We start from the raw sequence: 14,136 nt of genomic DNA, 5'->3' as shown, positions 1-14,136 counted from the left end.
TGTGCATTTTGATAAACAGGAACCCCTGTTATTTTCTTGGGAGATTTAGGTGCTTAGACTCCTGAAGCCTAAACCGCACTGAAGTAAATTAAAGATGAAAATTCAGACACCTGTTAATAAAAAAAAACCAGATTACTTATTGTTGTGGGTTAATCCTGAAACCAGGACACTTATAAAGTTGTTAAAAAGTAACCAAACAATTTGGGTATTGGTGCTTTATATTTAGCCATAAGAATATTGTAATTGTGAAGAAATATTTTCAGGTCTTGTTCTTCAGTGTCAGTCTTATGTTCATAAAATCATGTTTATTTTTGAAAAAAAAAAATAAATTATATCAAATTGCCCGGGATGCTTTGAAGAGACTCTAAAAACTATGTGTTTGCTTGCAGTAGAAAACAGAAACAGAGCATGACTTCAGTTCAGGGAATGTTGGGCCAATACTCTACTGTGTTTTTGGGGATTAGAATAGAAATGACTAAATGAAGGTCCATTCAGTTATGGTATTCCTGATATAAATGAAAGATAAAGAATGTGAGACATTAAATTTACCAACAGCATCCTTGCATTGATTCAGCATCTAAAAAGTCTTTCCATCCTTTAAAATACAGAGCCAATTGCAATATTTCAGTACTAAAATGACAGATGTAATTCTTCTAATTATATTAACTTTATTTAGCTATTCTTTTTTTAAATAATTTTATATAATTTATTCTAAAATAAAGATGTATACTTTTCAAATACAATATTCCTTGACATGGCCAGTTCATTTTTTTTCATTTTAGATCATCATATTTATACCATTTGCTTACTGTCCTCTCACATCAGCTTTTACAGCAGCTTTCAAGAAGGTAACTAATTTCATGGTTCAGAGCAATAATGATCCTTCAGAACAGAAGTTTGAAGCCAGAGATAGTTGGAAAAATTCAGATAGCATAAAAATATAAATATATATATATCTCCCTCCCACAAAAATACCATCTCTTTGGATCAGAACAGAATAGTCATTTTTTAACACTTTGAATAGAATTTAAGAAAACATCCCTGAACCTGTTTGTTTTTCTGAGTTCATACCCAGGCATTTCCCCGCAGGCTGATTTCAAACTGTAATTCCAGTGAGTGACTGTGTCTTCGATGAAATGATCTGTTTCCTTGTTCTTTAGGCTTCCTCTTGGCCCTGGAGTGTTACTGTAATATGAAATATGATGTCTCTTTTTGTTCTTTTATAATACTCTCCATATTGGATGTATTGACAAGTAGGTGTAAAGTGTCTTCTGTTTTACCTTCACTGTCATCTGCTCTGGACATACCCTTGACCAGAAGCTCTCCTTGTCCCATCAGATTGCTGTGCCGGTGTTTTCCTTGACAGATATATTTAATAAAACTGTTGTGCTGATGTCTGGGGACATTGGATTGTTACTGACCAAGACAAGGGAGGAACAGCAAGGCATAGAAAATCCACTATACATTCTAACATTTAGGCTTTATCCTTTATTAGGTAGTGAGTAAGAGACATAAAAAGAATTGAGTTTGTTTACAGCTGAAATTTAAAAGAGGTTTGTGTGAACAAAAACTTGTTCCATAGAGCACTGTGACAAAAGAGGTCCAAGAATACTGAAGGTGTCATTGCAAATTAGCTGATGTAAGTAGTTGGAATGACACTCTTTTATTTCTAGCAAAATTTGTATTAACTCTGCCCCTAGTACTGTGCCTCCATACATGCCACAGGCCACATTTTGGCAAGGATCAGCCTGTTGATTTTGATGGCATCACAACAACATCGCAGAATGTACAGCAGCTGTCCATGCACCAGAAGGCTATGCATAGAAAAGCCTACAGGATATTTGTAGATCTCCTGTTTTCCCATCTGCATGCTTTCTCATGGGGAAAAGATAGCCTGACCAGATCTTCTCCTTTCCCAAAATATGAGTCCTCCTCTGCTCCTTTAGCAAGCTCTTACACAGGCTCTTACAAAAGTCTCTGGAGATAAATGGTGGTTCACGGAGCACACCTTGGAAACTGGTTCCCTATTCAAGGAGGAATCTGAACACAGCTGGCATTGGCACTACAGCTTCTGCAAAAAGATGGAAGTTTGAAAGCAGGCTTAAAAGACCTAGTCCCAGATTTTGCAAAATGGAGTCCAACCTTAATATATTATATACCCAAATAAAATGAAACATTTTCTAAATTGAGTGCTAGGAGCAGGTCTAGAAGGCTGGCTTATTTACTATGTCTTTACTGGGAGCTGTAGAGTAGAGAGCCCTTTTAAATGTCAGCCCCTAGTTTTTTAGATGTCTAAACTTGGCTTCAGGAACTTACTCATACTGTTGTTTTGGAAGTTGGGCCAAAGCAATCCAGCTGGTAATCAGCCCTGAAAACACCATCACATCTTTTTCATGGCTACATAGTTGTGAATTAAATATAAACAAAAGCCCATTTCATTTCAAGGCACAAACGTTTGCAAAGAAACTGGATGAAATACAAATACATAATATAGAACTTATTTTAATACTTCTAGATAAATAAATGCATCTCTTTGGAATTCTTTGGACACAGACATCCATGGAACCTCTTCTTTCTCTCTCTTTATATATTTTTTTATAAAATCTAAATGCGGAGAGGTTTAAAAAATGGCAAATACGAATGTATATGGAAGGCTCACTGATGAACTGCAAGTCAAAAGTGCTGTATATTCCCATCCTCTATACTCCCACCTGTCCATATTAACCACAGGCAGCATTATACAGCAACCACACGGTCAATATTTTGCATTACTGCCTTTTAATAAAGTCTTTCGAATAATTTCCACATTTAAACTTAAATTATGTTTTTAAATTTTATTCTGCCTAAATGTATGGTAGGCATTTCACTTAGCTACACATCAGAGTGGTCGCACGTGACTCAGCAGCGCACTCCATAATATTAATAGATACTTTTCAGCTCCCTATGGGAAAAAGCAGGCAGCAAGAATCAGATTCAAGAAGTCTATTTTTTTCTCTGCTGTTTGTTACTTACCACTTAATGACCCACATGTGAAACTCAATGGTTATATAATTATTTTATATAGTAGATTTTCTGTTTATAAGTTATTTTTCTTACTCTAACATATATACAATATATCTATATATACCCCTGATAAATCTTACTTTAAAGGGACACAGTCAACCCCTTTAAGCCTCACAGTAAATATATAAGGCTTTAAGCTGTCCATACATAACGGTCAGCTACAGAATTCAAGGGTCCCTTCAGATCCTAAAGGTTGCATTTGTTCCAAACCCATGATGTGCCGTTATCTCGTAATATGTATCTCATGTGTCACTGTTTACATTTTATAGGTATATTAAACATTTTATATCACATCAGTAGGAAATAATACAAGAGAATAAATCTGTTTCTAAGACTAAGCCTATTGCAAAAAATATTACCTGTATCTACAGACACTCCCACTGGTGTGATATAAAAAGAATATGTGCCATTCTTGTGATGAAATTCTGGCTACATTGCAGTCAGAAAGAACTTTATGCCGACTTAAACGAGGCCAGAGTTTCTCTCCTGTTTTTCATTAGTTAGTTATGACTATGTGTAACCCATTTGTGTCTTCCCTCTGCTCAACACTGAAGTGTCAGGCCTGTTTCATGACAAGAGTGTATTTTTTGCTGTCCACTGGCATGTCTTAAACATTGATGTATTCTGTATGTATTACACTTTTTGAATAAACACACACTGTACACATACGTTCTCAGTTAAATAAATGTTCGATCCATTCTGTGTACAGTATCCTAATTATTTTTCCCCCACTAGATCTTCTTTATCACTTTCTTTTACCTAACCTAGATTATCTTCTTGCCCATTCTGCTACAGGCAAGGAAAACAATTTTTGCTCACCAGGAACAGCTCCACATCACTGTCATCATTTTTGACTACTTACCAAAGTGACATAATTTGTTCATTTTATCTTTTGCAACTCAGTTAGAAACCTAGTGGCATAGATAGAGACACAATACTACTGTTTTACAAGACGTCTATTGTATCTACTGTTGTTCAGATAAATACCCAGTACCTGCTGACTTGGCAGGAGGATTGGTAAGGGTACTACTATTCACAGTGTTTCTTTTTTTTCCTTCTTCTTTAATCTACAGAATAAAGTATTTTATATACATTGGAACCAGTTAATGCCCTTTAGACAAATTTGTAAGTTGCTTCATAAAGCAGGAAAGACATTGCAGGGAAATATGTGGCAAAATGCACAGTCAAAAGGCTTTATATGTCACTACAAGTCAATGCTGGAGATCAGTTCTAAAATGATCAATGCTCAAGAGGAATGTTCTCATCTGGAGAAAATACTGCCCATTCCCCCTTTCAGAATTTGTTCAGTTCTCTATCAAAAGTTCTGGCTCTTCATATATACTTTAAACTATAAATAAACACTGCATAGTTCAATGTTCTTGATTTTCATTTTTTTTGTTTGTTTTGTTTTGAAAAATTATTGCAGTACAATTATTTCCTGTTTGGAGTTCAGTAAGGAGCAAACAGCACAGGAGTATGGGTGGTCCGTATAGGCCCAGGAGCTGGTCGTAGGAGTGCTGGAGGAAGTGCTGAAGTCTGGAAAAGGGTGGCTGCTGGGGCTGTGCGAAGACTGAAGGGGGAATTCACAGCCACAGCAGCAGCTGCTGCTGCAGCTGCTAGCGGATTTGGTAAGATTCGTGGAGCCATCGGCTTTGAAGCTTCCTTTGAAAATACTAATTTTACCTGTGGGGAAGAGAGAAAACAAACAAACAGAGAGACATAATTTGTTCATATTAGCTACGCGACAGGGAGGTTGACTTAAGATTATACATGCAAAATCAAGCAAGAGAGGCCTTGTGGTGGCTACTGACTCTATGAGCTGCAGGCGTGTGACAAGAGATACAATCTCGCCCACTGGACAAGGATTTGATTGAGGACAAAGAGTTTCAGCATTCACTCTTTATCACTGACACTTATAATCTAATATTAGATTAGAAATCAAGGCAAATCTAAAAAGGGGCAGGGCAACCTGCACTGAAGTAAAGCTGCATGTACTCGGCAAGAATTAAATAAGGAAGAATTAGATATCAATTAAAAGACCTCCATCTGCACAGCTTTATGATAGAGACCAGAGTAGAATGAAAATATATCCTATTCTCTGATCTGACTAAGAAGATATTTTTGTTACAATCATTAAGATGCAAGTTCTACTTAAAACTAAGATCTCCAGATAGCTCCTCTTCATTAGCTCCTGCTTCAAATAATGAGCAATCTTATCTTGCATGAGTTATGAAAATCTCCCATGTTCCATGTGTTTAAATGGGTGCTGCCCTATGTAATCTCACTGTGTCTTCAAATGTTTTTCACTAAGGTAATGTTCATTCTTACAAAGGACTGTGAAAACACGGCAGATATTTTAAAGTGTTGTTACAAAAACATTCTTGCCTATAGCAGTTTGTATACTGCCAAACCATGATAATTTTGTTTCTGTCACTGAGGCTTCTTCTGAAAAAAAAACCAAAAACATTTAAAGCACAAGTCTTGTGCACTACCAAATCCAATCAAGAAAACCCCTCATTCAGAGTTTTTAAAAAAGGGAAAAAAACAAAACCCTCAAGTTTTTCCCAGACTGTTGGAAAATACTCATAGAGATTCATATTATTTAGGAGAATTTATGTTTGATATGCATGCTAATGAACATCAGAGTAGTCTCCATAGATTTCTGCAGTTTTCAGTGGGATTTCAAGTTTCTAGTAAGATGCCAGGAGACTGAATATCTTTGTTGTTCTGATTTTATAACTCTCAGATAAGAATAGAAACCTCATTTACCAGCAAAGAAAATTTCCCATTGGCTCTGATGGACTTTTGGTGGGTTTGTGTCCTAGCATGACCTAAGGCCCTTTCCAAAGAACATAAAACTGAATATATAGTATTGAAAATACAGAATATGAATATATGTACCATTCCACAATACAACTCACTGTAAGTATAAACACTTCTTACAGGGAAACAAAATTTTTCATCCTTGAATTGAAAGGGGTTTTCAAATAATTAGTTGCACAACATCACTCTGACATTTTCAACTCAACAGTACCTTGTGAGTGAATAATCAGAAAGTAAGGACAGGAGTACTCTGGCATGAGCCACAAGTGAGTTGCATCGTTATACTATCGCTATATTCCAAACAGACTGTTCATTCTTTACTATCCAGATGGATAGAGGATTTTTACTTTTCACAACACCCATTGGCAACTCTGTTGGCTTCCAGGTCCTTTAAGGCTCCGGAAGAAACACTCAGATGGAATTAAATTCTGTAATTATCTTAACAGAGGATATAATAGATGCTAGATATAAAAATCCCCATGGTGCCTGTGAAAAGCAATGATCTGATCTTTTCCTTGATCACTGTTACACCCACTGATCCAAGCTGTCTTCTTCCCTTGCTGAGCATTTGACTTTTTCCTCCGTCCTTACATTTTTTAGTAAATACCTTTTTCAGCCTTATTTAGAACAGGAAAAAAAAATCTCAGGGGAAAAAAGAATTTAAAAAAAATTAATCCTGAGTACAAAGTACTTTGTGCTCTAAAAGTCCCAATGAAGGATGTTTTTTGTAAGAGCTATTTTATTTCAGAAACACCTGATAACCTTTCTTTTCCTGTGTAGTATTTTATGGATGCTGGACACTTGTGGCTTAAAGAAATATCAAGTACGTCCCAACATTACAAGACTTCTTAAACTCTGAAATAGCATGGTAGGAATTTATAAAGCTTCCATCTCTGAAGCATACAAATCTAGAATAGACAAAGCAGTACAAATGATACTGAAAACATGGCAAAGGAAAATTTTTGGTCTAGAAGAGCTTAGAAAATGTACTATGTTCATTTTTTGATTTCTTTTTTAGACAATTGAGTGATGCTTATACAGTTTTTGTCATGAAGAACAAAAAAAGATCTTCTGTGTCTGTTTCTATTAAACAACTAGGACTTTCCCATCATTCTTGAAGGAATCCAGCACTTCTAATGAAGTTAGATAGCTTTTCAGTTAATTTACCAACATGTTTCTGATCTCGAGGTAGCTGCAAAACTAGTAATATTTAACATATACAGTACCTTACACCTTCATTTCAAACCTCCAATTAACACACAGGTCAGCATTCAGAGTAAAGTAGACATTATTTGTTTCATTTCCAATGAAGGAAACTAAGTGACAGCAAATGACTTAAAAAAATAATGGGGAGTGTCTTGGTTTCAGTTAGGGACAGGGGCTAAAGAAAAAGTAAAGAAATAGCTCTTCAAAACCATTTACATTACAATTGAAATTATCATATCTTTGGCATGTTGCTGTGCCATTCTGCACTTCAAGTGACAGCAATTTTGATAGTTTTTATACTCAAACCCAAAAAGACTAACTGGAGAACTGGTCTCTCCTTTCTTAGCGCAGCCTCCATTTTACTACACATATCTGTTCATTTATTGCTAACTCGTTCTCTCTTTCTTAAATCCCTTTTGCCTCTTTGATTCCCTCTGGTCTGATTTGTATATTGTGAGCAACTGGGAGGGAGCAGGAAAATGACATGTTGCCTTTATTTACCTATGCAACAACTAAATGGCCTTGAACCTTGGCTGGAGTTCTCAGAAATTACCATTACATAAACTGGTAAATAGGGAACCGTGTACAACAACAACAGTAACGTAATACTTGTTTCATCCCCTGGGAAACAATGAATTTCCGAAAGGAATAATAATCCTGTTAGAAAGGCTTTAATGATTTCATATTCTACTTATCTCATATTTTCCTTTCACTGCAGTTTATGTGTATTGGAGACCTTGATCTTTCTGGTGGATTACTGAAAAACCCTATGGGGTTATTTCCCTACTGTTAGATCTACCAGTGTGGTGCACTACATTATTCCACAATTGAATCATGCATTAATATACCACTCATAAGTGTTGCCCCAACAAGGACACAGTTCCAAGAAAAGAGCTTTCACTCAAAGAGAAATGGGTTTCCACAGGAAAAAAAGCGCCATATTCTGCCTGCATTAGAGAAGAATGGCAAGACATAAAGGTGCTAATCTCTATGAGGCCAGTGAATCAACATCCTCCCTCTGCCAAAACCGTCTATAAACCCCTACAGAAAAGCAGATAAAACATTCATGCAGTTTATCTGATGGAGGAGATAAATGTCAAATGTTTCATTATCCCACCCACAATATAAGATAATTCTTCACTAATGGCAGAATCCTAGAGGTTTTTTTTATTAAAAATAAACCTTTTTCTCAGCTTTTGAAGTTAGTAAAAATTGTGTTCCAGATAGTTTATTCTGGCAGTGGAAAATGTGACCAGAACCATCCTGAAACTGAGCGGAATTAAGGGACAGATTTTTTTAATTGTTTCACTCGTTATCTGAACATTTTTCTAAATAAGGATAGAATGAAGGTTTTATGTTTTATAGAGTTTTACTTAGTTATTTCAACACTATTGTCCTTGATGAAAACTGGAAAAGTCCTGTTTAACATCTGGAGGTTTTTTTGTCCCTCGCTCTCTAATGACCTTTGCAGCAAGCTTCTTTTCTGAGTTAATTCAGAGTAGCTACAAAAACAAGGGCCCACAGGCTGTAGTGAACACCCACCAAAGTATATAAAAAAGTAATTTATGAACTTCCATTGGGTCATTCATGTACTTGTACACTGCCATGGCTTACACTATTCCTATCATTTTACACATTTTTCCACTTACGTTTTCTGAAAGTCCTGCTCATCAGGGTTAAAATAAAATTGAAATAAAAAGTGGATTAACTTACCCCTAGAGGATGTGTTCCCTTTTGGAGCTTGTTGTAAGGGCTGTATTTAGGTTTAGGTGGCTTCCCAGCAGCTCTGTCTTTGTGCCTTCTACTGCTTATGTGCTGTTAAAATATATTTGGGGTGGGAATAAAAAGGAAAACAAAGAGTGATAGTTCCTTAACAGATCTTTTCAGGTTCTGTTTACACAAGGTTACTGCTCCAGTACTAAAGACTTCTGCTCTCCACAACAGCATTACTTTGACTAATTCAATAATGAAAGGGAATAGGGTCTGTTGGAATTTGAATGATCCTTTGTGCATCACAGTGCTCAGTTCAACTTTGCTTCCACTGTAGTCTATGATTTTCTCATCTTTTCTAACTTCAACAGAACCTGAATCAAGTTAAAGACAGAAGCCTTTGAAAAACTCCTCCCTATTTCTGTAAAGCACCCACCAAATTCAATCCACTGCTGATAGAAAGTTTTCAAAGAATATTAGATAGTAGAGCATCCCCTATTCAGGAAAAAAATAAGGTCACAAAATTGTTTAAATCCCTGAGAAGCCTGGAGATACTTTTAAGATGGTTATATATCAAACTAAGTGACAGAGAAAAAAAACCACAAAATCCACTATCTTCTTGCTAAGATCTGTGAGATTTTGTAAGTATCCTTCTACACAGACTTTATTGCAGTATTAGAAGAGACCCTTTTCTGAAGGACTTTTTCCAAACAAAAAATTATTTTTACTTTGATTTTCATTCTCAAGAGAGATGTCACCAAAAAAAAAAAAAAGAACTAGACTTTTTTTTTTCCTGAAACTAGAAAAAGGGTATTGCTATTGTCCATTTCTGAATTTATCTTCATTCTTGTAAAGTTCTTTAACAAGCATTTAATTCCAAAAGGCATATGGAATTAGACTAAGTATTTTTTGGAAGGCTTTGATCATCTGAAGAATGACTGAACATAACTTAGTGTAATTGTACTGCTTCTCAGTTAGAAAGAAACATAGATAAAAAATATTAGAAATTCTTTCCATATACATTTCTAAGCAAGTTATTCAGTGCTCCATGAAAGTACTGGCTTTCACTTACCCATCTTTGTCAAGGCAAATATCATGCAGTACACTAAATGGTAGGGTTTATTAGCTCATGACAATTCTAGTACTCTAAAGACATTTGTAATATGTTGTAGCTCTCTGAGAAATATGTATAATCGAGAGCTTTTGAGAAAACATATTCCATGTAAGGGGAAACCATATCTGAAACAAAACATACAGCATGACAACCAAGTACAAAGGACAAAATCCGTAAGCTCCATTCGGACACAAACTGTTATATTGGCACATGCTGACTGTGTTGGTACTTTACCACCATGAAAACAAAAAACAGCCAAGGATTCTCCATCTGCAAGCTGAGTACCTGTTTCAGTTGTGTCTCAGAGTTTACGTGCACATCACATATTTCACAGTGAAATGTTTTGTTCTGAAGGCCTGTGTTTCCTTTATTCACAGGTCCTTTGCCTTTTACGCCTGCCCGGGGAAAGGCTTTTATGGTTCCACTTCCATTCCGAGCTTCCAGCATAGTTTTGTGCTTAGTCCCTGGAGACATTAGAAATGGGAAACAGAAACAACTTTGGCAATTGGGTTGCATTCATTGTTTTATTTCCTTTTTAAAATAAAATCATATGAACCTCCTCTTGGTGCCACATTCTATCCTTGGAATATGGCTGTGTTGGTCTGTATCAGATTCATACTAATGTAACAGTATTTCACATCTGATACTTACTAAATTACATACCTATAGGTAATGCACTAGAACAAAGCAGCCACACCAGAAAGTAGTAGCACAATCAAGTATCCTGATGTGAAGTTAAATGGGTGTGACTTTTCTCGTTAACTCCTGCTGCTAATAAGACCTGAATTGTAGTTGCAAAAGAAGAGTAATTTATCTATTAAAGGTGTAGTTGGTTTTGATTTGTAGTTCTCCTGAACAGATTGATAAACAGTATGTCTTAGATAGTTTATAATTAAATCTGTAATCAACTAATTAATCTCCAAAACAGAAAGGGGCAGAAGCTTCTGGCAGCAACCTATGGATCCTTAATGGCCTGGACAGAAACCAAAACATGTGAGAAGCATGCATGTGAAAAAAAATGCACTTGTTTTTTTATTTTTCCGTTTTTGTTTTTTTTTTAAATAAAGGTTAGATAGAAAACAACAGTGTTCAGTTGCTGTACCTGTATTCAGACTGAACAATTGCTTACACTATTTACTTCCACGCAGGTAGTCTGTGATGATAATGGACTACTACTGTGTACAGAACTGCCATTCCACTGATAATTGCTATATGCATCCACACAGACACTTTTACTAGCATGTATGTGTGTGAGCACAATCACAATTTATAGCATAGGCAGCTAAAACTTGGAGGGTTGTGTTTAAACATTCAGAATAATGTTTTGGCTCACAGCCTGATCAGAATAATGTTTATAGTCTGACCCTCATGTGAAATTAAATAGTTTAAAAGGGTACAGATTTATGAAGTTGAACTTTCACCATTTGAAGATCTGGCATACAGCAAACAGCATTCAAAACTGATTAGTATTTGATTCTCATGAATACCAACAAATTATAATTTCCTTTTTAATTTAAGTGAATTCCATAGACACGACAAAGTTATTTCTTTTTTTTCATTACATCACAAAACCATTGATCATTTTGCTCTAGGTATACCCTCACTGTCCCTGTATTTCAAACCTAAGGTTATGTCTGTTTCTTAAGTCTATTTACCCTTGATGCCACCATATTGAATCCCTAGATCTTTTAACCCTGCTCGCTACGCAGTCAATCAATAAGGTGCTAAAAATAGTGATTGTGAATGATGGCTCTCTTCTACTGGAACTTATTAATGCTACTAGCTCTAATAATAGGAAGAGGTTTAAAAATTAAGAAAGATGGAGGTAGGTAATTACCCTTTCAACTCTCATGCAAAAGCTGCTATCAGTTGATGAAAACAAAGGGAAATATACATAATTTTAACAAGTTATTTATTAGCAGACAATATGGAGCTAAGAACTCTAACTCCTATCATTGAACTCTGACTGACTGGCGCTCCCTCTTTGAGCCTTAATTTGTTAGATTTCAGACAAAGCTAATGGCATTCATACTCAGTTTGCTAGCTGGCATAAGCTAAACTATGCAAACTCTGAACACCAAAGGTAATGAAGCAGAGCTGTCATTTAGCTCTATAAGGTTTCGAAGCTGCAAAAGCTAAAACGTAAGAAAATATGCAACTTGCATGCAATAAAATTCCTTTCTTCTCCCTTTATGAAAGCCTCTTTGGCTGTCATTTTTATCCTTTAATAGTTAATGAATTCCATGTAATTGCCAGTTTTCTGCCACCTCTTTGTCCCCTGCTGCAAGAGATCTAATCTATTCAGGGGAAGATAATTGCAGCGCTCTTGAGACAGAAAGAAAAAAAAAAGGAAGAAAGCAAGCATTGCTCCATCTCACCACTGTTGTGCGCCTCCAGCTGTGAGGCAGAGTTGACAGCGACTTTGCATAGTGAACAGTACAGCAGTCTTTTTGCTTTTTCTTCCTCAGTTTCAATGGAAGGGCAAGCGGTGCTGCTAGTGGCTGTCGTGGGGATTTTCTCCACTTTAGAGGTGATCTCAGTTGTCATAACACTGCTCTTCCGGATTTCCACGGTTGTCGTTGTTGATATTGCTGGTGTCCCTGTGGTAGCGTCTGTGGGCAAAGAGAGAAGATGGAAGGAAACAAAACAAAACAAAAAAAAATCCTGTGACCTTTGATGCTTGGTTGTTTGCATCCCAATACTGCAATCACAGAGAGGCAGATTGTGCCGGTGATGGTTCAACTAACGGTAATGACCTAATCTGGCCTTATTCTGTGTATTTTGTGTGGTTACAAAACACAGTACTCCCATGTACTGAAATGCCACGTGTTGTCTCCTGCATTCTGCTAACACAGAATTCATAAACTGAAAAGAAACATCTTTAAGATTGTACTGAAGAATTGAAGAATAATCCGCTAAAAGAGGTCGCGTAAATGACCAGCACAATAGGCACCTAAAATTCATACGCAGCACTTCAGATGCATAAACTGCCATGGCACCACATAATACTTATACTGATTGAGTAGCCAAGCTGAAGTTTTAACACCTCATACTAATAAAAATAAAATGAAAATATTTGTCTTCCTTTATATCTCGTAAAAAAAGAAAATTAGTTAAATTGATACTTCACTCGATTGTACCCAAAACTAACATTAAAAGGATGAAGGCAATTATTAATACACAATATATATTATTATCCTTTAATTGCATAACAATGATACATACAGTAATTAAATATACAACATGCTGTATCTGAGACTTACACAAACAGTAATAAGATTTTCATTGTGCATATCAGTGTTTTTTTTTGGAAAAACTATAAGCATGATATATATACTTTAATCTGTTTGGAAGCCTAGTTCTTTCACCTCAGAACTTGTTCTTTTTCTATAGTTCTCGAATTGAAGAGAGAGAAAATACACAATGGTACTGTATTTTGAATAATATATACATGATATTTGGATACAGCAGTATCATGTGGTAGTCAAGTACTTAGAAAGGTAGAGGACAGTAAGATCCAGTGCTGAGGCAGTGAAGATGATGGCAGGTAAGGGACATGAAAGAAAGAAAGGACAGGAACTCTTCTGCCTTTGCACCATTGTATTTTATCATATTAAGCCTACTGAGTAATAGTTTTCCTTTCCTCACAAGAAACCTTAGTTACTTTATTGAGGTATGTCTCAATTTGGGGACTTTCCAGCTCATTTTAGTTTCATACATCCATTGGTGTTACTGATGCTTTATTTATCACTACCTATTAGAATAGACAAAATAACAATTCTTTTATTTATTGATCTAAGTATGTGCTCTGATGCAGAAGGGACACAACTAACTGATGCCATAGAGGTGTCTTGCAGATTAATACTGTTCAACAACTTTGTTAATGAGGAACATGCCTAATAACTTAGCAGACGATATCAAACTGGAAGCAAGCAAACAAACACTGAGACATGATTCAATGCATTGAATTCAATGCAATTTAATGCATTGAAGAAGCAGTCTAGAAAATTAGATGGCTTTCAGTAAAGACAATTGCAGGAATCCACACTCAGTAGGATTAATCTGATCTATTAAAGGAAGACAATGACAACAGCCCTAGTAGCGCTTTTTGGGGAGTTTTTATTGTTTATTTCATCCTGATTATTTTCTTGTTTTTCAGAAAAATCTTACAGTAGAAGACAAGATGAACACAAATCTCGTATATCATTATGTTATGACCA

The 14,136-nt window shown here is 35.9% G+C and overlaps 1 protein-coding gene across 4 annotated transcripts in view; it reads right to left on the bottom strand.

The window, feature by feature from the left end:
* Positions 1–651: 651 nt before the first annotated feature.
* The window catches only part of ZNF385D (zinc finger protein 385D), a 413,250-nt gene continuing 399,765 nt past the window's right edge, over positions 652–14,136 (bottom strand). For all 4 annotated transcript variants that reach the window (XM_039390611.1, XM_027744900.2, XM_027744902.2 and 1 more), the window contains 4 exons: positions 12,295–12,528; positions 10,202–10,380; positions 8,806–8,907; positions 652–4,746 (listed from right to left, as the gene is read on the bottom strand). In XM_039390611.1, coding sequence (XP_039246545.1) covers positions 4,513–4,746; positions 8,806–8,907; positions 10,202–10,380; positions 12,295–12,528 — 749 coding nt within the window. In that variant the 3' untranslated portion in view covers positions 652–4,512. The remainder of the gene's footprint in view (positions 4,747–8,805; positions 8,908–10,201; positions 10,381–12,294; positions 12,529–14,136) is intronic.

The sequence above is a fragment of the Pipra filicauda genome, unplaced genomic scaffold (genome assembly GCF_003945595.2).
Source record: "Pipra filicauda isolate LSUMZ 115617 unplaced genomic scaffold, ASM394559v2 scaffold84_size4826128_pilon, whole genome shotgun sequence".
Taxonomy (NCBI): Eukaryota; Metazoa; Chordata; class Aves; order Passeriformes; family Pipridae; genus Pipra; species Pipra filicauda.
The sequence above is the reverse complement of the archived record's forward strand: the minus strand, read 5'-3'. Positions and strand labels throughout refer to the sequence as shown.